Here is a 25085-nt window from a genome sequence, read left to right as displayed (position 1 = left end):
ATCTGAGGAGGATTCAGTCGACGTTGTCACAGGCTCACATGCAACATATACACACACGTGCGAAGTGGTCGATCCTTCAAAACCGTACGCATAGCACGTGCGACGAATCCCGTTCACACACTAACCGGTTAACCGGTCAAATCATCGTATGAATGCGTCGACCACTTTGTTGGACCGCGTTGTCCAGACACCGGCTCCACCGGTCTGCACCCCACATTAACCTGCTGTCGCCGGTCCACCACCACCACCATCATCAAAGCCTCACTGTTCTCTCTCACACTCTCTCTTCCTCCCTTTATATACAACACACAAGCCTCGAAGCCATCCCTTTCTCTAGTAAATACTATTCAAATCTCACTCTTTCTCTCTCTCTCCAGAACTGGAAACAGTGTTTTTTTGATGAATTTGCACCATTGATTCGTCTATGGAGAGGAGCGGGGTGATGAAAATGGAGGATCCAGTTGGTTCGTGGTCATTTTCAGATCACGCTCCGGAGATTCCGGCCGTGTTTGACTTCTCCGACGAAGGCGAGAAGGGAACGCTAGGGTTCATGGAGTTACTGAGTATTCAAAATTATGGGCCGCCGTTGTTTGATTTGGTGCAGCTGCCGTCTTTGGAGAAACCGACGGGTGCAGCTCCGGCAGTGCCGGCGTCTTCTGACGTGGTGAATCCACCGGCCACGCCGAACTCGTCGTCGGTGTCGTCGGCGTCCAGTCATGAGCAAGGCAGCAAAGCAGTTGAAGAAGAGGAGGAGGATGAGGAAGAGAAGAAGACTAAGAAAGAGTGAGTTCTTCCGACATGAGTGAGAAAACCCACTTAAGAACAAAATCAAAACGGAGTTTTTGTAGAAGTTTTTTACTTTGCTGATAAGATCAAAAGAAATGGGGATTTTTGCTATCTGGGTTGAAACCATTTGAGGAGAAATTCAGAAAGGATACAAGGATGTTTGATTTGCTTGTTCATGGCTTTTTTCTTTTCTTTTTTTCTTTTTTGTTTGCATTTATGGGGTACAGGTTGAAGCCCAAGAAGACAACAAGTCAAAAGAGGCAGAGAGAACCGAGATTCGCCTTCATGACAAAGAGCGAGGTTGATCATCTGGAAGATGGGTACAGATGGAGAAAGTACGGCCAAAAAGCTGTGAAAACAGCCCCTTTCCTAGGTATTGTATTCACACTTGACTCATCTTTTTGTTTGGTATTTTTATGGAGCGTTTGGATTGAGAGAAATGAAAAGAAAATGCTCAAAAATGGTCTCACTTTCTTCAACTATGTTTTCTTCTGTTTTCTTTTCCCTCCTTCTCTCTTGCTAATTTTCTCATTTTTGTGGATTTAGGAGTTACTATCGTTGCACCAGTGCATCATGTAATGTGAAGAAACGAGTGGAGAGGTGTTTCAAGGATCCGGCCATTGTCGTAACCACCTACGAAGGTCAACACACCCACCCAAGCCCAATCATGCCTCGAGCAAACCCATCCTCCATTGCCACCACCTTTGCTGGCCCGAGGTTTCAAACGACGCCGTTTCAACACCTACACCTCCACCACCACCAGCAACAGCAACATCCCTCTTTCAACGATGTTCCACTCTTGAATTATGGCCATGGCAGCAGCTTTGGGAGCGCCGCAAGGTCTGTTCAAGAGAGGCGTTCTTGCGCACCAACTTCTGCTTTGCTTAGAGACCATGGCCTTCTTCAAGATATTGTGCCCTCCCATATGAGAAAGGAAGAGGAGATATGACGAAACGCGACTCCATTACTGTTTTGAGAGAGGAGGTGCGGACTGCGGTGTAGACGGAAAAACCCAGTTCTGGCATGTAATTCGCTTGCTGACTAGTACTGATAGAGAGCCTTCTTTCTCTCACGGATAAACCCGCCTCCACCTTTGTACACAGACCCTCATGAATATCACTGTAACAATATGGGGTTTTTGATCCAATGGAGGGACTAGTTTCTTTGTAAGTTGGGCGCCTTGGTATTTTTCCTTTTTTGATGTGTTTCTTTCTTTCTGGGTATGTAGAAGTTATACAACATACAGAATAGGTAATTATGTTTTTTTTTGGCTAAAGAATCCCTGTTTGGTTGCTGAGAAAATGAATAATGCTACATCAACTGCTTCTTCCAATATACTATTAATTTACATGTCAATTTAAAAGATTAATAAATCATCTTTCATAAGTTTTAGGGTTCATGTCTTTTTTTAAAAATAAAAATAAAAAATAGAGAAATAAAGAGGTAAAGAAAAAAAGAGAGAGAAAAAGAAAAAGGATGCAAATGAATCAAAGCTGTAGAGTATCTATCGATGGAATTTAACAGCAGGTTTTCTAGTTTTCTAGTTTTCTCACCGTCTAAAAGATTCAAAACCTTAACTTCTTCTCTTTTCCCACCCCACTCTAAGCAAAGAAAACAGAGCAATAACTCTTGTGACCCCTCTCACTTGTCCTTATATCTTTGTCTTTGTTGGCCAAGGAATGTGCATTGATTTCATTGCGGGGTACTGCAGTCAGAATATTGAAAGAGTGTTTTGTCCATGGGACGATTAATATGGAAGCTTTTCACCCCTCCTGTGTCTGGGAAAACCCAAAAAGAAAAAAAAGCCCCATTTCAAGTGAAAAAGGAAGCAATGAATTGTGTGAAGTTGTTGAGGTGAAATGAATGCACTCTCTCTCTCTCTCTCTCTCTATATATATATATATATGGAGGTGGAATAGAACAAGTAAGAATAAGTCTAGCTACCACAACTAGGTAGTGACCCACTTTTTACATTTGCTGTGGAAATCATGTCTGTCCGCTCTCCTTTTTCATACCATGCAACATCTCATACTCACGAGCTCGATTGAATCATGCATCCATTGAATGGTGAGGATGTGGAGTGTGAAAAAGAAAAACTACAAATATAGAAAAGAAAATAAAAGACAAGAAAGATATGGGGGGTGGGGGGCGTCAGATCTTAAGAGAAATTAGGAAACTTTGAGCTTTCTTGATTAAATGAATGTATGGCTTATTCATGTTCTCAAGCAGCACGTTTCTTTGTGACTTTCTGTCCATGTGATCATATCATTGCTGGCCAAATCAGATAGATAAGCGAAGGGTAATAAACACCGAACAAAAGCAAATGCAAATTATTGCTCATTATTCAGGGAGGTGATCAGATGATGCTGCGCCCCATATTAGGTGTTGTTTTTTTTTCATAATCCTCCCCTCTTCAGTAAAACAGTTTCAAATCCTTTTAGCAATAATAAGCGCTTATAAGCATTTTTAAAATATTAAAAAAAAAATCAGCAATTATCAAAAAGAGCTTTTAGTAAGTTACCACTTCCCTTTAATGATGAGAGATGGAACAAGAATCAGCCATGCACACTGGAAGATGCATTCAGGTAATCAAGCAAATCCGATCGTATAGGGTTTTGCCTGTTTGAAAAGTGCTTCTCTGAGTATATTCACTGTTAGGTAGTTGAAAAAAATTAAGGTTTGGGGACAGATGAGAAGTGGAGCCACAACTCACGAGACTTTGATAATATTGTTTTTCCAGAGAACTCTTGGAGATAGCCTTACCTTATCCTTTGCTTTTGCCACTGAATCAATTGACATGGACCTGTAAAAGAGAACTCAAGAAGAGATAGGGTAGGATATAGTGTTTCAAACAGTGAGTCAACCCTTTCCAACAAGGAATTGTTTCTATATAATTTATGGAAAAGAAAAAAAACACTATAATTGTATTAGAATTAACCTCAGAAAAATGAGGAAGGCAACTCCACCTTAGTAACAATTCCATTACATGTCTCTGGGGAGGTTCAATCACAGCTTTCCTATCCCTGAAACTAATATACAAGGCATGCTTTTCCAAGCTTCTTCTGCTATACATTTGCTGGAATGCAGCTTCGGATACCTTCACTGCTACAACTTCCTGCAGATACATAACCCAAAAACACATGAACAGGAGGCACATAAATCTCTCTATAAAGATGAGTTTCTATGTGGAGCCCACTTTGATCATGATGTATTCATTTTCACAAGTTTTCACTCAAATGAACATCATCTGTTAAACTATATGGGTAAAAATCCATCCAACCATGTAGTTGATCTCCCATTTAGCCAATCAATTCATGGTCCAAATCCTGCATGAGTTCCATGGGCTTAGTGTGGGAATATATCGATTTTCTTGCAGCAGCAGCTTCAAGAAATTACTGGACAAAATAAAGTTTGAAATCTGTATGTCACCTAAAATATTTATTGGCTTACCATGGTTGTTCCTCAATTGGGTAAAAAAGCCTTTTAACTAACATCTCTACAAACCTTAAGCTCAAGAAAATGAGGGCTACAACTGTAAATATAAAGCAAAATTTTAAGGAGCAAAAAAGTAGCAGAGGAATAAAGGCCAAAGACTGAAAGACCAAGGAAATCCACTTACAAGTAGGTAAGTCTAATTCTTGGACTTGAACCCCTCCTAAGCAACTATATATATTTTTTATAGATAAAACCAAATTCATTAAAAAATAAAAATGCCACAAGCATGCACCAAAGTACACAAGTAGTATACAAATAGTGCCTAATAGCACAGAAACAGAAAAAAAAAAAAAAAAAACCCACCAAACACACCCCTCCCTTAACCAGAACCCAACCACTCAATAAAATTAAGGAAAGACAGAGAATCTATACTTGTGTACCCAGTAGAATAAATTCCTAAGAATATCTTCAAAAACTGAATAGAATGTTCCTCATTATCAAATGCCTCAAAATTTCTTTTCTTCCAGACCATCCAAACCTTTTTCTTTTCTTGCCCACAAACAAGTCATGCCACCCTAATAAAGCCTCCTTAAACTATAGCAGCTTGCACCCAATGTACACCAAAAAGATCAAACAACAGCTTCCAGAGGATTCTAATCAGTGAACAATGAAGGAGAATGTGATCTATGGATTCATCCTCATTTTTGCACAGAAAACACCTATTGACCAAAGACCACCCGTGTTTTTAAGTTGATCTAAAGTCAAAACATTTCCCCATGAAGCATCCCAAGTAAAAAAACTTTAGAAGGGACCCACAAATTCCAAACTACCCATATTGGAAAAGAAACAACCACCCCCAGTTCCAAAACAGCATGGGAATCATTATTTTACTTAACCTTTGAATGATTGAGAGGTGGATGAAGTTGTGGACTTATTTTTATGGTTGCAAGGAATGGCAATTGATAGAGAGAGGGAAGATAAAATGGTGTGGCTAAGGAGTTATACAACATTTGTTGCCAGCATGTTTTACTTGTTGCTTGCACATTTTAGTGTCTTGCCCAAATGAGGTAGCATAAAGAATGTTCTAGATCATTAGGTTTCTGTAGAACCTATAGAATTGTTGTATATCTACCCTTTCTATTCTTAATAGATTATTTACACAGTTTATGTGTATTCTAGATACTCTTGTTCCCTGTAAATTTCTAGAAAGCTCCAGACAATTCAAAAGTACTTCAGACTTCCACACAGTTAAAAAGTACTAATATGGAGAAAGATTGAAAATAAAATACTACATATAAGAGTTATTTTTAAAAAATGTTTTGGAAGCATAGAAAACAGGTTGAGAACATTCCAATTCCCAAACAGGCTTTTGTTCTAGAAAACATCAAAGAATTGTTTTCAAAAATAGTTCTTAAAAATTGTTTTTTGAAAACGTTCCCCAATAAGTTCCCAAACAGGCCCCAAGCCCCTACAATAAAGCCAATAGGATATGAAATCTCTATATTCAATAAAAGATTTGAGTAAATTAAAGATGAATGCCAGATACCTGTTGGACACACAGTTGGGCAGTGGCTAGATTTGTTGCTAGCTATACTAGCACATGACAAAGACCCTGCAATCACCACAAGATAAAGTAACTCATATCATGCACCTTGTCAATTGACATTAAAGCAAATGAAGCCAAATATTCAATTGCCAGACTAAAAAATAGAAACTAGACACCAAACAGAATCAGCATCTTCAGTGATTGTTTTTTGACAGGTAAAAACAGATATTATATATGAGGCGCCAAAAAAGCGTTCCAAAATATACAAGTATACACCAGCCGCATCAGCATCTTCAATAATTGCAATTTGCTTAATGAGTTCCCAATACCATCTTGAGTTTACATGTCTTATATGAATCTCCCACCAGGTGACCAGTAGCCAATATGGGGGTCTAACCAATATCTAAACCATAGTTTTAAAAGGCTCAAGGCGCATCAAGGAGCAAAGTAGTCCTGGAGCCTGAGGTGCAAGGCGCACCTAAGGCGCGGGCTTTAGTAAAGTGAGGTGCACCCTAATTTACATATATTTTTCCTCTATTTTTCTCTTATTTTTCTCATATTTTTCCTCCTCTTCTTCACTTTTCCACTACATGGTTGAGGCTAGGGCAAAATTTGGGAGAGTTGTTGGGTTGAAAACAACTAGAAAAGGGGGCTAGAAGGGAAAACAGGGCCAAAACGATTCTTTTTAAAATAAAAAGGGCCAAAATGACGTCATTTTGGACCTTGCTCTTTTAAAAGAACAGGGACCAAACGACGTTGTTTTGGTCCCAAAAAATAAAAAAAGAAATTAGGGCTTCTCTCTGCCCTCTGCAACCCGACACTGGAAAAGAAGAGAAGGAGAAGAAGAAAAAGAAGAAAAAGAAGAGGAAGGAGAAGAAGGAGAAGAAGGAGGTAGGGGATCAAGGCGCACCTGTGGACTGCGTCGCGCCTTGCGCGCCTAAGCGGCGCCTTCGTGAAGGGGCGTCCCACTGCCCGAAGCCTAGGCGCACCTTTCACAACTATGATCTAAACTAATGAAATGTGATCAGATTTGTGAAAGGATGACATGGCCAGGTTATGAGTTATAAAAGTGGACCTAATCCTCTCAACTACTAACATTGCAAAAAAAGAAAGTAGTGTTTTCTCTATCCGTAACATTTATGCTTACAGTGTATGTAAGAGTAATGTTAAAACTGCCAAAAGTGAATAGTTCATCACCAATGCATATTCTTGAGGATGCAATTTCTGCAATTAAAACTCCCTCAATTGACAGGGAGAAGTATTGGGTTCCAAGATTTCAAATGTAGACAAACTATATGTGCTTGTACATGCATGGATACACCCTGAAATTGAAACACTAAAATCCACCTTGAATCTTAAGTGATGAAACTTTCTTTTATTTTTCTTTTCCAGGCAGTTCTTCGTTGCTAATTGTTAGTGTCTAGAGTGGAGGAGTTCAATCTGATTCAAGCAATATGACATAAGGGGTTGGAAAATATTACATGAAAAGGAGAGACTGATTCTAGAGGTAATACCATAATCTTCAAGATTCTCAATTACTAATTAACTAATGAGTTGAAGTATTTGAGTCTAACTATAACTCTTACTAGTTTATAAGTACTTAGTTCAGGTGTATCTTGGACATATCTAGTATTATTATTATCATTCAGATTATATCAGTTTTAATGACTCAATCAATCCATTTTCAACTTACTTGGTTCCTGAACAATTGTTTGTTGCTTACATAGATCAGTTATGTTGAAAGCAATGAAGTTATGTTGCCTATCAAAAGTTGGATCAGTTTTAATGACTAATCAATCCATTCTCAACTTGTTCCTGAACATTAGTCTGTAGCCTACATATATCACTTACAAATATTGAAAACAATGAAAGTATCTTGCCTATCAAAAAAAAAGGGAAGAACAAAGAAAGCAATGAAGTTATCTTTAAGCCCTTGCTTTTACTGCATTATGTGCAATTGCGCCTTTTGCCCCTTCTTCTTTAACCTACAAGTTCTTAGATCTCTTAAACCAACAGGTTTTTACAAGCTTATAGTTTGTTTCCTAACTCTCCACATCCTCATCGAATCAGTGGAACTTTTCCCACCAAAATCCTGTTCAAAGCCATACTTGAGAAAAAGATAAGACATTCATATCTTAAAAATCCTGCATCAGTTTTGAATCTAAAGACATACTCCTGCATCATAATCTCATTTTTCTGACCCACACGATGCAGTACAGCATCAGTATAAATCAATACCCACATAAATTCCTCCAAGCAGAAATAGAAGGTCGAAATGGATACATCAATAGATAATATGACCCAGTGTTTTCAGAATGAATAACACCAGAAGCCTGATATTGCTATGGACAAAGCAAAAATTTTGAATATACAAAGAGCCCAAGTAAAGAAGAATACCAGCTGGCGAAGATGAGGAAGGTGAATGCAATTTCTGATGGGAGAGCTCTGTTTGAAGCGGCACAATCTGTGTTTGAAAATTTTGTTGGGTAGAGAGAACCTGTGAGTGGCATGGAGATTGACACTGTTGACCAGAAGGATTTTGGAGTAGTTGGTGCTTTGGTAACTGTTGTAGAAATAAGATATACTCCTCAGGCTTCTCCCACTGCAATTCAATTTCCATGAACATTTATCGAATCTTTGAGAGGTATCCAAACAGCAGGATGCAAACCAAGATTCTCAAAGAGAGAAAAATTACCCTGCTTTCGCAAGTTTCACAATTGTAATAATACTTGAATCCATCTGGGCAGATGTGTTCACTCCAATCACATTCTAGAAGATCTGCTGTTTCAGAACTTGCACAAACTGCAGGAGAAGAAGATACAATTGAAGGCAAAACTGCTGGTGGTAGGGTACCAGTGCTTGCAACTGTCTGAGGATTGCTTCCAGTCTGGGAAGACAGCAGGAAAACATATGATTGATGACAGTCACAAGGTTCAAATATTGCTAGCAAGCAACAGAGAAACAAAATGTAGAAAAGAGATTATAAAATGCCAATATCAAGTGAAAGCTAATGTTAATTTAAAGGAAAAAATATGTCTCTTGAAACAAGTTCTTATCAACTACAAACTAAAATAACTCTGCATTTTTGTTGGTTATTACACCAACACACTAATAGAATACTAATCCTAGGCCACATATGCTGTTGCCATTTATCCACCAGTATGAGCCTAAGAGACCTCTCTCAGGAAAACCTTAGCACTATTGCGTAATATTTTACCTCCACACATGTTGCAGGAGGCACCCTCACCCTTTAGTAAGGGTAAGTATTCACTGATACGTGCCAAGCTTTTATACAACAAACAACCCAAAGAATGAGAGAGATGCATTATTGGTTATCATAGGCTTACAGCTCATTTGAAATGGCTTCTTTTTTGGCTTTAGCCAGAAGTTAAAGCCAAAGTGGAAGCCATAATTTCAAAGAGGTAACCTTTGTTATGATGCAAGTTTGTTTAGGGCTTCTACGAAAAAAAAATAAATAAATAAAATTATCTTGACTTCCATATTAAGTTCCTTTTTAAGCCATGATGTCACAAGATGCTTCAAATGACCCTCCCTATGGGCTTATATAGGAGGTGAGAAACTTCTAGAGACCACTAGAGACATCTACACTTAGCTACAAAGTGAAAGAGCATGGAAGCTTCTAGAGAGGGCTAGAGATGTCCACACATCTCTACACTTGGCTAGGAGAGCATTGGAATAGTGTGGGGTGTTCTAGAATATTCGAAAGTCATCTTGTACATACCCTTGTACATAGACTAGTGTAGGAGCTTCTGGATTATTCTTGATTTGTAAGGAACCCTCCAAGGTTCTAGAGACTTCCTAAGGTGCTTATAAATAGGTAAAGGCCTCATTTGGTAAGGGCACCACCCAAACCACTTCCTAAGCAAGCAAGTGGATTCAAAAACACTTGTAAAACTTCCTTTGAGCAATAAAAGCTTCCATTCTTTAAGTGTTGCCTACTACGCCCTCTAAAACTTCTAAGTCGGGTTCATCTTAACCTAACAAGCTAAGCATCGGGAGTAAGGCTAACTTAGCAAGATCAAGGGTCTTGACCTGTCTAAGTGTCGCACGAGCTTAAGAAAAGACTAAATCTGTGACAGTTGGTATCAAAGTGTGGCTACGAAGCATACATAGTAAAGGAAGCATGTCGGGCTCCAACGTGGAGGAGACTAGTGAGCAAACCCGTGGGAGGGAGACCGAGTCTACTGCACGGGGCAAGGGTAGGAAAGATAAATCTCGTGATGCCATAGCCAACATAGAAGCAAGGCTAGCCAAGGTGGAGCTAGCCATGGTAGACACCCGAGAAGGGGTGGACTTGATTAAGGCATGGAGAAGGGCTTAGAAGATCTAAGGGAGCAGATCCAAGACCTTCGTGAGGGGGTGCTAGGCTCACAAGTTCAGTCGCTGTCACACGAGGAGTTCATGTCCTTCCAAGACAAGGTCATGAGCATATTTGCTAGTATGAAGTCAGGGTGGAGGCCTTGATTGCACGCATGGAGGCCTGAGACCAGGAGGTTCGACAAGAGCTGGCCATCTACAAGACTGCCGTATCAGCACGGGTCAAGGCCACACAAGAGGCATCTAGGGTGGAGGTGTCGAAGCCACAAGAGTTTAGTGACAAGCGGGATGCCAAGGAGTTGGACAACTTCTTATGGCATATTGAGCGATACTTAGAGACTATCGCACTGACTGATGAGGCGACTAAGGTAAAGACTGCAACCCTCTACCTTACTGACACATCTACTCTATGGTGGCGTTGGAGGTTCACCAATATGGAGAAAGACATTTGCACCATAGAGACGTGGGAAGACTTCAAGAGGGAGATCAAGAAGTAGTTCTACCTCGAGGACGTGACTTACCTGGCTAGGAAAAACATGAGGTGTCTCAAGCACACAGGCTCGCTATGCGACTATGTCAAGGAATTCTCTTCGCTCATGCTTGAGATTCCTAACATGATTGAGGAGGAATTGCTATTCAACTTTATGAATAACCTGCAAGGGTGGGTCGAGTAGGAATTAAGGCGCCAAGGCGTTCAAGACTTAGCCACTGCCATGACAGTAGTAAAGTCTTTAACGGATTACAAGAGGGGAGACTCCTCCAAGGTTGAGTTTTTGGAGGATAGCCACGCCACAGGTGGGGGAGACAAGGTTTCAAGGGACCACAATGCTCCTAGAATGCGATCAGGCAAGACACCTAACGTCCAGGAAGGAAGGGGTAAGGCGAAAAGAAGGAAAGAGTTTACGCCTAAAATCAAATGCTTCCTATGTGATAGTTCACATTGGGCACATGATTGTCCAAATAGGAAGAAGCTCAATGCCATGATCGAGGAGAGGGAACAGTAAGACGAAGCACATATGGGCTCGATGCAGTTATTAGGTGCCCTCCAAGTCAACCCAAAGCCTAGTACGCCTAAGACCTCCTTACTATCAAGGGTTCAAGTAAAGGAGGCAAAAAGGGAACGAGTTGAGGTAGCCCGCACACACATGGACAAGGTCACTAAGGAAAAGGTGAACTCGATGGGCAAAAGGAAGCAACACTCCAAGCATCTAAAGTGCAGGTGTCTGCATCCATCCAAAGCCTCACAGGAAAAGGAGGTGAAGAATATCCTAGCTGAACGGGTTACCAAGAGACAAGGGGTCCCTCCTGTGATAAGAGTATCTAGTTCGATGGAAAAGACTACCTAAGAGGCAGGTAAGCTGGGAACATGCGGATACCCTAATAAGGTTCTGGAAACACATCGAGAGGTTTCAAGAAGAGGCAACGACAGGGACGTCGACGGCATAGGTGGGGGAGAGTGTCACAAGATGCTTCAAATGACCCTCCCCATAAACTTATATAAGAAGTGAGAAGCTTCCAGAGACCCCTGGAAACATCTACACTTAGCTACAAAGTAGAAGAGCATGGAAGCTTCTAGAGAGGGCTAAAGATGTCCACACATCTCTACACTTGGCTAGGAGAACATTGGAATAGTGTGGGGTGTTCTAGAATCTTCCAAAGTCATCTTGTACATACCCTTGTACATAGACTAGTGTAGGAGCTTCTAGATTATTCTTGATTTGTAAGAAACTTTTCAAGGTTCTAGAAACTTCCTAAGGTGCCTATAAATAGGTAAAAGCCTCATTTGGCCAAGGCACCACCCAAACCACTTCCTAACCAAGCAAGTGGGTTCCAAAGCACTTATAAAGCTTCCTTTGAGCAATAAAAGCTTTCATTCTTTAAGTGTTGCCTACTACGCCCTCTAAAGCTTCTAAGTCGGGTGCATCTTAGCCTAGCAAACTAAGCATCGAAGCAAGGCTGACTTAGCAAGATCAAGGGTCTTGACTTGTCTAAGTGCCGCACGAACTTAGGAAAAGACTAAGTTCGTGACAATAAGCTCCTTTGCTAAAATTACACAAACACATGTTGAAATAGTTATCGACTTCAAAAAGAACTTTTGGCTTCTCTAAAATTAATCAAAAGAGGTACTTATCATAGGAACATTCCCATGACCTCACAGACCTTATTGCATGTTCATCAGCATAACAAATATTGACGCTTAAATATTATCCCTGCTACCTGATGGATAGCTTAAGCTCCTTTCTGTAGGATTTCTAAATATCACCGACTATGCAGTACCTGCTGTGTAGTAACATGGGAATTCTGCTGCTGCTCCAAGTTTTGGGTTGGAGGTGGAATCAGATGCAACTGTTTCTGCATCTCAGAGACTGCTTCTTTCAATGACTGAGAGCCTTTCTGTAGAGTATGTGCCTGTTGTAACTCCTGTGAAGGTGACTGCTGCCACGTATGAAGCGGTGGCTGCACAGCGCTAGGAACATTAGGCTGCTGGTTTGCTGTTTGGGAAACAACTTGTGGTTGTGAATGAGCTGGTATTGGTTGTACTGAAGCACTGGAGTTGCTTTGCATAACCTGAGATTCAGAAACATAAAATTTTTCCGTCATGAGGACTTGAAGTTTATCCTTGAGTAAGAATCTAAAGTTTGTGGTCATAGTTGCAGACTTGCAAATTCAGAGAAGTTGAAAAGTGCAGAGTTGATTGAAGTGGCTCTTGTAATAGTGATATTTAGGACACCAAAAGGGAAGCAGACCACAACATGTTTGAACTCTGAAGAAGAAAATAAATTGACCGAAGGTATTAAATAGCCCAAAACGGTCCAAGTAAAATCATCAGCCAAAGGAAGTTTGATCTTCACGTATCTGTTCTGATATTAAAGAGGATGGTAATGGATGTCCCAAAAGAGAAACTCATAACCCACAAACAGCCTCCTGGGACCATAAAAAGGTTTTGAAAAGAAGGGGAAATTACTAATTAGAAAAAGCTAGAAGAGAATAAATTAAGTTTACATCTAATCAGAAAACTAAATATGGGTATTCTATCTGTAACTACTTAATACATACATACACACACACACACACACACACTATGTGTGTTTAACAAGAGAAGCCAAGAGGGGTGGTGCTTCAAGAGATGAAACACAATAGCCTATTGCTTCCACCAAAGATATCCTGCATGGCAGTTCAACTTGATTGGATAAATGATTAATGATCCAATCATTTAATTTCTTGCCTACAATAAAATATGCTAAATTTACTATAATAAACATGTGAAACATTGGATGGCTTTGTAATTTTCTAGTCAAAATTACTAGGCAAGGCATCTCCTGGGTATACCACCATGTATCAAATACAAAAATCCTGCACCAGGACTAGGTAGCCAGAAAACGTGTCAGTGTCTTAGATTGTGTCAAGAGTACCCTTTTGCACTAATCTAAAGGTATAAAGAAATATAACGTGTTTCTTGTTCAAGTTGAACACAATGCCACAAGATATCCCCAAGATCAGGAGCACTAACTTGGCATGATGATGCTGTGCTGTTTGGACTCCCTGGATACAGAGGATTAGGCAAGAATTGCCTCCACATGGGGTCACCAACATTAGGTGCAGGCCTGCCACAAGTAAACACCAGCACAGAAGCTCAAATTTTGAAGTGTCAAAAATGAAAAAGGGATGAGAGAGATAAAGTCAAGAAGCATACCAACCGAGTGGTTCTTGAGACCGGGGACCAAACTTTGGGCCACCAAACGCAACATGGCCTCTGTAAAGTAAGATAGAGGAAGATTAGTCAAATCATAACTCATAAGTAACAGCAAGGCATTAACTTAATCCAACTCCAATTTACCTTAGGCAGAAGATACCTTGTTGAGCATTGCAGGAAAAAAGAAAAAAAAGGAAAGAGAAAAGGAAAAAAGAACATAAATGATATGCGGTGAATGGAATCAATCATTTGAGTTCTTCCACCAAAGGAGCTAACATCTAAAATCAAAGTGGGCTAATACAATGCTCTTTTTCTTTACTATGTCCCTTAGGATTAAATAGGGAGATCACAAAGTAGCTGATGGTACAGTAGGAAATCTTTAAAATGGGGCCAACTGAGTGGTGGGTCCCAGCTCCTTCAGTAATAACTCATTTAGTTGAACTATACATATAATCTATACATAAAACACAACATAGATTCACAGTTCTCATAAAATATGTAAAGGAAGAGAAATTTTAAGGAAAAAAACCTTGATTCTCCAATCCTAGGCTTCTTAGGATCCGCAAAACGGACAATTAGTGGCTGATCACAACCCTTAATCAACAAGAAAAAGAAAATAATCAGGGGCAGAAGTAGAACCCAAGTAGCAATACACATCAAAATAATTAATAGGCTTTACCCTCATCACGTAATTTCCATTTAGAGCATTGATTGCTGCCACTGCCATATCTCTATTAGAAAGCTTAACAAATCCACAACCTTCAAATCAGATAAAATCCAAACTAGTGAAAAACACAAGCTAACCCAAATATATGGGGTCCTAAAATTTGAGATAAAACTTTATCAAGAACTGTTATGGAATACACAAGTAAAGCAGCCATTAGAGCCTATCACACTAGTTCTACAAATGTTGTGAGATGGGTCTCAGAATTGGGCCAACACAGGTAGATAAAGCAACCAATGGATCAACTAGCTGACCTAAAGTTTTTGCCCTTTTTTCCCCTTCATTGAAACATGTTATATGTGGAAGAAACTGAAAGAACAAATAATCTCTAAGGTACTTTAATCATGTTAAAGAGAACCTGGAGACCTTCAGGGGACACCAAGCAAACTGGCTAATATGCAGATTAGAGCACAACTGCAGAAGTCCCCTTCCAATCTGCCGTTTCATTTATGCAAGTGTACTTCAAGATTGAATAAGAAAGACAAATCAAACAATAAGAACAACAGACACACCACGACTCTGCTTCATGTCGTCCCGTACAATGAAGATATCTTCAACGATGCCATAAGGGGAAAATATCTGGCATATAAAAGATCCATGTAAAACACATAAACTTGAACTCAAAAAGTAACAGCACATACAAGAAGGGTAAACAATTGAAGCACAAAGAGAAAAAGAAAGAATATTTTCTAGTCATTTTAGTAACTCTTGTATGGAATGTACACTCGATTCAAGAAAAATGGGAGGTTTTATTCTCAGACCAATGCTAACATAAGCAATCTGCTACAATGATTTGCTACCAAGCTATTTCTGACCTGAGTAAAAAATTTCACTGTTGTGTTTCTTATGCATATGCCTTATCAGCTTGATTTAACGATTTTCAAACTATTTAATGTGTGGCATACCAAGTGTAAAAGCAGAGTGCCAAAAAATATATTGCAAAAAGTTTCAGGCACATCAGCATATGTGCATCTGACTGTTAACTTGCATATTCCCATATGTCTTGCATGTATATGCCAATGCACATCAACATATAGGCCATATATATCTCAGAGTCACATATATATGGTCTATGAGCTTGACCTCCTATCCTATGTTCAATAATGGGTGGCCTACCAAGTGTACAAGCACTGTGCCCAACAATGTATTCCAAGTACATCAACAAATATGCATCAGACTATTAATCTTGCCTGCCAATGTACAATGTGAAGAAGTACTAAAAAGGGAATTTTCTTTTATTTTTATTTTTCCTTTTTTACTGAGGCAATGCTAAAATAAACTTGATTGCTCAATAGCTTTAGAGCATACTTCCTCAATTTCCCTTTTTGAAGCTTGCTTGTTCAGATAACCAACATAGAGTTTGTCCTCAAATGGCCCTGCTGGCCTTGCCGGCCCGGCCGGTCCTGCTGGTCCTGCCGGTCCTGCTGGTCCTGGCGGTCCTGCTGGTCCTGCCGGTCCTGCCGGTCCTGCTGGTCCTGCTGGTCCTGGCCCTGCTGGCCCTGCTAGCCCTGCTATTAAGAATAAGAAGAAGAAGAAGAAGAAGAAGAAGAAGACGTCAAATGTCAGAAATGAATGGAGGTGAGAGAAGAATTTGTTTACTTGATGAAACTAAAAATGCAGGCTGCATCTGACAACATAGGTATGCCAATGAAGATACATATGCATCCAGCAACACAAAGCCAATGCGTAGAAACTGGTGATCATGGAAAATTAAAACCATGTTACAAGAATGAAACTAATGCATACAACTAATTTACCTTTTCCACAAAAATCTTATGCACTGGACAGTATATGCAATATGCACTGGACAGTACATAAAAATGAATCTGCACATGCAAATGTAACTAATATTTGCTCAGAGAAGAATATGCCTTAAGAATCTAAAAGGTATGAGGTGCTCAGTGCAGGCTTGAAGTTTGTCTTAAGAATCTAGAATGCTCAGCACATGCTTGCAATCCTGGGAAGTATAACTGAACAGGGATGGGGAGTTGGAGGTTTCAGAATACCTTTTGCAAGTGTAGGGCAATTAGCAAGGCGCTCCCGTTCCCCATCAGCATATCTAACTTTGATGGCTGCCACTCCCTGGAAAACACAAATGCATCAAAAAAGAAAAAAAAGAAAACACAGATAACCTGACAGGAGCAAAAAACAGCAAGAGAAATATTTTATCTATCAGTCCCAGCGCAAGAGAACTCACCCCAGGCAAAGTTCGTTGGTTATTTAAAGCTTTAATAGCTCTGTCAGCTTCGTCCATGGTTGCATATTTTACAAAACAGCATTCTGCAGAAGTAAACATTTTGATATAAGTTATGATAGATTGTTATTACTTCTTCATATTCTGTAATTGTAAGCATTGCCAAAAACATATACATGGTTGTTGTAAGTATAATCTAAGCACAATGATGACATGTATAAGGGGTTAGAAAATCAGTCATTGAATTCATAGAAGATATGCATTCCAATACCTTGTTGTTGGCCAGTTCTCTTATCCTTGAGTAAAACAACCTCAACAATCTTTCCATGTTCTTCAAACAAGGAGCGAATCTGACATGCCCAAGGCAATGCCCAAAATTAATATACAGAAAAGTAGTTAGAAAAAGGGCATATGACAATATTAGCTATCATTAACTTGCAAATGCAAATGCCAAAAAAAAAAAAAAAAATGCTTTATAATTGTCAACACCTTAAAGAGAGGCTTGAAAAACGAACATCAGAGAAAGAAAACAGAAATGTCAAAGTTTTCCTTTGGCCAGATGATATTAAGTATAGTTCAATGTAAAAAAAAAAAAAAACCAATAAATTGTACTCCTAAAAGGTCAACTTCCTATGATATAAACATGGTTATATAGAAATTCAAGATTCGGGATTTTGCAATGTCTAAAAATCAATAAAGGGAATTAATTAAACTAGTATCTACATGTTTATGATTTATGCAAATCCCACGAAAATTATGGAAATGGTGATGGCTAATGAAACAATAACTTACATCTTCTTCTGTTACAGTTCTTGGAACGCATCCAACATAAAGTTTCACAAAGGCGACACCCTCATTGTAATCTAAAAAGGTCATCGTGTCAGCAAAACAGGATACACAGAATCTAGAATTGAAGATTGCAAAGAGATGAATGAACATGAATTCTAAATCAATGATTTGCAGATATAAGAGGCTATATTGCCACATCCTAACACCTAAAAACTGAGAGAGGACTCAAATATTTGATAACATGACTGGACAAGTATATTAACTGTATTATTCTCAAATGACTGCAAGTTTAGATTTCTGTTTTCTCAATTAAAAGAATTTTGTTTCAATTCTTCACTTTTCCTGCGTTTTCTCGGCAACCAAGCAGGTAAGCCGACAACTAAAACGAAAAAAATAATAAAACAAGGAAGTTAACACGATAAGCACCATGACCGGAGTGATTCAACCATCTCTTCCTGCCAGAAAAGGGCCCGAAGTGATCGGGAACGTGCCCGCCACCGCCAATTGTCCGGAATCCACCACCGCCATACGAGTCATTCGGTTCACCATTGAAATGGTGATTGTGGTTGTGGTGGTGGTGGCCGTCGCCGGAGAAACCGGCCCTGTGATGATCGAAGCTCCTGTCATGGGGAGCGACGTGGTCGTCGGTGTAGCGGGCAAAGGCACCGCCGGAGTGAGGTGCGCGGTGGTGCTCCGGCTGCTCGCCGAAGCGGTCTCCTCTGAGCCTCTCCAGCTTCGTTCACTGGTCCGGCTTATGCGAAATCGAAACCCTACAAATTTGCCTGAGAGGGAGTGAGGCCACAGCTTGAATCTAAAATAGTTGTCATGGACTATTGGAAAATTATATATTTCATTTTACATGTCTTGGAAATATCAAATGTCGAAGTTCTTGACTTTTGGGGTGAATTAGGGTGTATGCTCTCTTGCAGGTATCAGGCGTTTCAATATGATGTTGTTGTTTTCCTCTAGTAATGTTATTTTGGAATATTGACAAAAGTTGATCCCTATTAAAAAATATTATAATATACCATCAAAAACTAATAGTGATAAAAATCAACATAAGAGGGTTCAACTAGGCTCGTGGCACATTAATTGAAATTTAAATTATTCTATTTACATGTATAATTAAAATAAATAAATATATTTTTCAATTTTTCCTTATTTAACATGTATAAAATAAAAACTATATTTCATAAAATAAATTATATGATATTTATTATTAATGTAATTAAAATTTCATTTTTTTAAATATTGTATTGTTTTTATTTAAAAGTAACTTAATGATATTAACATATATAATTGAATTGAATCTACCGATAACAAATTTATTTTAATTATATTTATTTATATAAATAAATTATTTTTAGTTGAATAAAAAAAGTTAAATATTTTAACTTTTTCTATTAAGTTAAGAAACAAATACTACCTGTATTAAAATAATTGGAATAGATTAAGATGGGATAATCCTGTAGAGTTTGGCGGTTGTCATTCCTAAATGAAGCTGTTAAAGCCAAAAAAGTATTAATAAACTTTAAATATTTTTGTATGGTTTTTTTTTTTAAGTTAAACATTATTTTTATATTTTAAATTTTAAAAATAATAAAATTTAACTTTTATTTAAATTTTAAGATCCGAATTTTAGTTTAGTAGGGATTTTGAATTTTCTGAGCCCATTTTGAATGAATATTTTATTTATTTTCTTTTTGTTTATTTCCTTCCATTTTGGTTTTTTCTTTATATATCTTTTTGGGGATTGCAGTGCCTCTCTTTGATTACAAACAAATGAGCAAAATAGACATACTGATAATTGCTCTGGCATCCATCAAAAATAAAAGTTGGGCTCAAGCAAGAATCTATGGCCCAGGATTAGTAAAAAAATATTTGGGCCAGGCTTCATGTTGTCATTGGAAGCCCAGCCCGTACACAGAAGGGGCCGAAGCCTTGTCCATCCAATGCTATTCCTATTGGCTATTGTTGATAAAGCGGGGCCATATCAGCGTGTGTGCATATAAATGGGCCTACTATGCAATACCCGCAAAATAAAAGGGGCAGAAAAGCAAATAAGAAAAACCCATTCTAAAAAGTAAAACGAAAAACAAGCCCTAGCCGTGGTGGTCTTCATTGTTCAAGCCCTCACTCTCTCTCGCCGCTGTCGCTCCTCGGGTAATCTCTTTCTCTCGATTCTTCTATGTTCTTCGATTGCAGATTACGGATTCAATCCAATCCAATTTTCAACTGACGGTATTCTCAATTTCTCTGCTTTTTGCGCGATTCGAGTCCTATTCGAATGTGTGCTTCGATTCGAATCTGTTTGCATGTATGTCGTTGGTGATGTTTCTGGTGATTATGTTGAATGGTGGTGTTCCTTTTTTATTTTTTTTGGTTTCTGTTTGGTTTTTGTAATCGATAAAAATTGGAATTAGTTTCGAGGGGTCTTGCTAGGTATTCTTTTGGGTGAGCTGGGTTGTAAATTAGCAGGCACACTGTTATCACTTCAGTTTTTGTATCCATAGAAATAAGGATTCTAGCATGCGTTTCGATTGGGACTGTATTTCAAATTTTATTTTCGGGCTTATCCATTTGTTTGTGTTTTGATTTCTTTGTTCCACATATATTATTATGGCTGGGTAATGTTTGGCAATGCAGGTTTTCATTGGATGGCGAAAAGACCAGAACCAGACGATGATGATTTTAGCGAAATTTATAAGGAATATACTGGTCCTCCTCGATCTACCACCAGCAATGTACAAGATAAAGCGAAAACAAGCAAAAGGTCTCATGCAAGTTCTGATGAGGAAGAGGAACCTCGTGACCCCAATGCTGTCCCAACAGATTTCACCAGTAGGGAAGCTAAGGTTTGGGAGGCTAAGTCTAAAGCTACAGAGAGGAACTGGAAGAAAAGAAAGGAAGAAGAAATGATCTGCAAAATATGTGGCGAATCAGGCCACTTTACTCAGGTGCTGTTGCTTTCTCTATCAATTCTTTTCCAAAGGGTGTCGGAATAAAGCATTATAGTAATGCATTATTTTTTCTATTATGAGAGAATTTGCTTGTCAGTTCTGATATGCAATTGACCTTGTTTTTGGTAGAAAAAAAGGTCAAGGTATTATATTTGATTTTTTTTCTTATTTTATTTGATTTTTTTCTCATACTTGTAAGTTTTTAACTAATTGTAACTATATTTGATTTTTTTTTTCTTATTTGATTTGGTAATACCAAAGATGAGAAAATCATTTTTCATAGCATTTTTTTTCCTTAGTACTTTCCTAAAACCGAACACTCAATGTGTTCTCTATTTGGGTTGAATGTTATGCTTGGAACATATACAGGGATGCCCATCTACTCTTGGAGCAAACCGCAAGTCTCAAGATTTCTTTGAAAGGGTTCCTGCAAGAGAAAAGCATGTGAAGGCGCTTTTCACAGAGAAAGTGATACACAAGATTGAAAAGGATGTTGGCTGTAAAATTAAAATGGAGGAGAAATTTATAATTGTTAGTGGCAAGGATAGGCTAATTTTGGCAAAAGGTGTTGATGCAGTGCACAAAGTGATTAAGGAGGAGGGTAATAAAAAGGCTTCGTCTACTTCTCACATGAATAGGTCTAGGTCACCTGAGCGGAGCCCTGTTGGCCCTCGGTTTGGACGCTCTGAATCCCAAAAATCTCATCCTAGTCCACAAAATATAGCACAGTTCCAACAGAGATTTGGCAGGCAAGAGAGAGTTGTGGAAGACCGTATTCGTGACGATATGCAGAAACTGTCAAGAGGTTCCCCACAAGGTAGGGACAGCATACGATATATTTACGGCATCCATAAAAAGCTGGTAATCCCATGTTCGTAGCTTATTAGGTCCTTAGATATTTTCATACGTGTCTCTTGTTGACCTCCCATTTTTTGAATTATTAATGATACTACTTGTTGCTTATCATTTTTGTTTGCAGCAAGAGGTAAGTTATTATGTTCAAGCATTATGTGTTCGATTCTGAAGTAACTTTCCTGGGTGAGTCTGAATTGATCGGATTGTCTCCAAAACGAATATATTTACTGAAAGTATATCAGCATTGTTTGCATCGGATGGATTCACTGAGTGAATATAAGATAGCATGTCTAATTAAAGCTACCATCTATGTTAGCATCTTGAATCAAGTGCTTAACATACTCTTCCTTTGCTGAAGCTTATGGTAATGATGGAGCTAGAGGTCGTTCAAGCCATTCAAAATCTCCAGCTCAGCCCCCTTACACGGGCAGTTCATATAATTCATATGATGGACATAATCAGAGTGTGGGGGTCTACAGAAATGATGGGTGGGATACTGAGAGACGAGGATCTGATATGCAATCTGGCCGTAAGTTTGAATACCCTGCCGCCCCACAGACATTAGAGGAGTTAGAGTTGGAATATAAGAGGGAGGCAATGGATCTTGGAAGAATTCGTGATAAAGAAGAAGATGAAGAAAATTATAAGCATCGTGAGGTATAAAGCTTATCTTTTAAACTTATTCTTGACTGCCCAAGTGATAGCTGGTTTATTTAAACACACCAAACCAATTTTGATGATTAGTGAACATTTGCTCCTATTGACAAATTCAAATGTTGAGTTTCTTTTTTATTTTTCCATTTTTTATAGCCTATAAGAAGAAATCAGGCTCAACTTATGTTTTAGGCTCCAAAAATGTTTTTATCTAAAGTATGACTGAAATTCTTTTTGAGAACAATTTTAAATGCTTCTTTAGTTATATCATAAAACCCAGTATTGTGCATGCTATTTTCCTGCATAATTTCTGCTTAAGGTACTTATGTTGCCTGATTCCTTAAATTTCACATAAGCGTGACCTTAATTCTTATGTGAGGTTTCAACATGAATATAGCACTGGTGTCTTGAACATAAAAACGTTTTGCTATCAACTTATGGTTCTTGAGCAAATATTTATTGCACTGGTGACATTAATTCTTATGTGAGTTTTCACTGGTGTCTTGAACTTAAAAATGTTTAGCTATTAACTTATGGTTCTTGAGCAAATATTTATAGCATTCCTACACCTCAGAAAGATTAGAGCTTGTTTGACACTTTTCCTTTTTCAAACATAAATGCTAATGATCCTATAATGACCCTGATACTCAAATTATATTAATACCCTCAAAATTGATCATTAACAGTCAGTAATGGGATTTTTCATGAAGATTTTTTGAAAGAAATGCAAAAACAAGAAGCTTAAAACATTTCTTCCAAAATGAGGAAATTGGAAACAGAAAATTCAGCCCAATAAATGCAACTTTAAGACAAAAACTTGTCATCATGAGTTGCCATGTTCACTCTCCTTTATGGAACATGGGGGCATCAAGATGCCATCTTAGCTGTTTGTTGTATTGATTAAGAAATTTGTTTTCTGACAAACTGGTTTTATGGATTCAAGGCTGTTAGGGAAATGAGAGAGAATTACATGAAGAAACTAGCTATCTTAAGGGGCACGCATGCAAAGCAGTGGGAGGAATTTCTTGAACTTGATGCCCAAAGGCAACACCAACGGGCACGTCAACAGATGTCCAGTTCAGGTTTTGGTGGCTATAAGCAGGCCAGTTATTCTGATTATGATGGTTCCTCTGCCAATCCTCATTATGCTGGAGCCAATATACCTATGGATTCAAGGGGCAGGTACCCGAACCCTGTGGAAAACTATCCTCCTTCAAGGCCTCATGATACTTACAGCGAGTTTCAGCGTCAAAGGAGAGAAGATTTTGGGAAAGCTTACCACCGATACTAAATTGGTATTTTGGAATTAAGTTTGGTGAGTCACATCCTTACATCAAGTTAAGAAATTGTAATTTATTTCTCTTTTGGTTGTCCTAAAGCATTGAAGGCCTGCTCTCATTGTCCAATTTTGTGATAAGGTTCACAGTACATGAGATATGGTTCCAGGGGTGGGGGTTTAGATGGCAAGCTTTATCAAAATCCTTTACGCATTTTCTATGATACACACCATTGCAGTTGTTGCACAGTGCATAGAGAAATGGGCAGCTTGTGTAAATTTAGTAGGTTTTTGTCTGGGCATGGGTGGGAGACATAAGACTTATCTTTATGGCTTATTATGCATTAGCTTAAAATTTCAATCCAAAAATTTTCAGGGTCCAGATCTTGATTGGGTACGAGTAATGCACAGGGGAGCCCCAAATTTAGGTATGCTCGGTTATGTTTTTGGGCTTATGAAAGAAAATGACAAACATCAAATTCCGTTGGTACAGTTCTTTCCTTCTCAATTTGGTGTTCTTTTGTTCAAATTTCTTTGCAGACAAATTATTTTAGCTTATTTGTTAGGCTGGTATTGTTTTAAAGTTACAACTTTGTTAGTCGTGGAGATTTCACATCAATTATCAGAGTAGGACCAAAGACACTGCTCATTGGTTTGGAGTACTAATCGTTGAATTCAAGGTTAATCGTTTGTTTTTTCTTCATGTCTATGATATTTAAGTTCCACATCGGAGCACTGAATGTTCGTAGATGATGGTTTTGCACTTGTTTCAAATTTTCTTGGTCATCACTATAATTTGGATGCTTGGTTGGCACGGAACTAGAAAGTAATGCCCAGTAAGCCTTTCAGGAACAAAGAATATGCTTCCTTTGGAGAGAGGTATGTCTTGGGTCACCAAATCTTTTCCCAAGCTCGTATCAAATATGACTTGATTGGCCAAACAGATTTCACTATTGCATTGTCATTGAGCATACGGATAGTAGTTAGTAGGTTGAGAATCCTGAATCACTCTGCAGTTAAATTAACTACTTTTCTAGGCAGTACCATTGCCGTACCAGATGTGGTAAGTATAATTTTTGTGGTGCTGTTAAGGGCACACCACAGATTTGTGCCTGTTCAGCCGATTCCTGACTCTTCTCCGGAATCGCTTCAAAACTATACAGTTCTTATTATTCTTTCTGCTGGTGGCTTGAGTTTCCTCATTCATGACCATAGAGAACATGTCATTAGAAGGGAACTCACCCGGTAATCAGAGAGAGAGTTGCAGTACTCTTGAAGCTTGCGTGCAGAAGGTGTTGCAGTATCATATAAAGCAACTGAAGATTGGAATGGAAAAAATGTTTTATGATTAAACACCATTTGCTTACAGTTGGGGTTAAGGTTAAGAGGATGATTCAAGACTAGGAAAGAGAATGTACTCCTGCGCAACAGAAAGGTTAAAATTGGCCATGCAAAGGTTGAGAGGACGGTCATAACAGAAGAATTAATGCTCATAGGTAGCTTGTTAATAATGCTCTTGGATGATTTGGGCATTCCAAATATTATTCTAATGAGTTGATGTTGGCAATTAATATCTTTCTTGGTGGATTAATTTCTTACTTCACAACAAGATAAGAAGAAGGGAGTAAAGGACAAGAAAAAAATGGATGCAAGCACTAGGAAAATCGTAGAGAACATAATGCCAACTGCCTTTTGATCTTCCTTGCAAAAAGAGGGCAACAAGTCCTCCATTGTTGCGTTAAGATGAAGCTGGAATCTCCTTTACTAAAACGTTTGTAAAGAAAAACCAAGCGTTTTGATAAAATTTTAAAAATATTTAAAAATAAAAATAAAA

The 25085-nt window shown here is 38.5% G+C and overlaps 3 protein-coding genes across 7 annotated transcripts; 2 read left to right on the top strand and 1 right to left on the bottom strand.

Moving 5' to 3' along the window:
• Positions 1–290: 290 nt before the first annotated feature.
• Positions 291–2088, top strand: LOC117917992 (WRKY transcription factor 23-like). The gene is made up of 3 exons (XM_034834496.1): positions 291–783; positions 1014–1159; positions 1333–2088. The coding sequence occupies exons 1-3, from the start codon at positions 425–427 to the stop codon at positions 1368–1370; spliced, it is 543 nt and encodes a 180-aa protein (XP_034690387.1). The 5' UTR covers positions 291–424; the 3' UTR covers positions 1371–2088.
• Positions 2089–2826: 738 nt separating this feature from the next.
• On the bottom strand, positions 2827–18245 carry LOC117918207 (flowering time control protein FCA-like; the record flags this gene model as incomplete). Its single annotated transcript, XM_034834715.1, has 17 exons — positions 2827–3589; positions 3753–3901; positions 5768–5833; positions 8165–8369; positions 8463–8654; positions 12383–12673; positions 13617–13710; positions 13800–13859; positions 14329–14393; positions 14479–14558; positions 15036–15102; positions 15832–16034; positions 16530–16605; positions 16721–16803; positions 16989–17067; positions 17510–17580; positions 17933–18245. Coding segments are annotated over 16 exons (1995 nt in total), but the record flags the coding sequence as incomplete, so codon positions are not given.
• Positions 18246–19565: 1320 nt separating this feature from the next.
• On the top strand, positions 19566–24818 carry LOC117918684. 5 transcript variants are annotated; one of them, XM_034835510.1, is made up of 7 exons: positions 19566–19669; positions 20153–20463; positions 20836–21283; positions 21446–21451; positions 21680–21978; positions 22919–23290; positions 23628–24818. In XM_034835510.1, exons 2-6 carry the CDS (start codon positions 20164–20166, stop codon positions 23264–23266), a joined length of 1401 nt encoding a protein of 466 aa, XP_034691401.1. In that variant the 5' UTR covers positions 19566–19669; positions 20153–20163; the 3' UTR covers positions 23267–23290; positions 23628–24818. The 5 variants fall into 5 exon arrangements, with proteins under 5 accessions (XP_034691401.1, XP_034691403.1, XP_034691402.1 ...); XM_034835512.1 differs by lacking the exon at positions 19566–19669 and adding an exon at positions 19671–19747; XM_034835511.1 differs by lacking the exon at positions 19566–19669 and adding an exon at positions 19676–19823.
• Positions 24819–25085: the final 267 nt, after the last annotated feature.

Source organism: Vitis riparia, chromosome 7, assembly GCF_004353265.1.
Source record: "Vitis riparia cultivar Riparia Gloire de Montpellier isolate 1030 chromosome 7, EGFV_Vit.rip_1.0, whole genome shotgun sequence".
Lineage (NCBI taxonomy): Eukaryota > Viridiplantae > Streptophyta > Magnoliopsida > Vitales > Vitaceae > Vitis > Vitis riparia.
Note: the sequence above shows the minus strand (reverse complement) of the source record. Positions and strands in the feature narration are given on the sequence as shown.

Bases quoted from the DNA above. Each gene is read 5' to 3' on its own strand.
- LOC117918684 (XM_034835508.1), top strand. From the start codon at position 20,137: ATGTTTGGCAATGCAGGTTTTCATTGGATGGCGAAAAGACCAGAACCA. The intron at 20,464-20,835 runs GTGCTGTTGCTT...GAACATATACAG, and splicing joins AATCAGGCCACTTTACTCAG to GGATGCCCATCTACTCTTGG. The intron at 21,979-22,918 runs GTATAAAGCTTA...TATGGATTCAAG, and splicing joins AAAATTATAAGCATCGTGAG to GCTGTTAGGGAAATGAGAGA.
- LOC117917992 (XM_034834496.1), top strand. From the start codon at position 425: ATGGAGAGGAGCGGGGTGATGAAAATGGAGGATCCAGTTGGTTCGTGG. The intron at 784-1,013 runs GTGAGTTCTTCC...TATGGGGTACAG, and splicing joins GAGAAGAAGACTAAGAAAGA to GTTGAAGCCCAAGAAGACAA. The intron at 1,160-1,332 runs GTATTGTATTCA...TTGTGGATTTAG, and splicing joins GAAAACAGCCCCTTTCCTAG to GAGTTACTATCGTTGCACCA.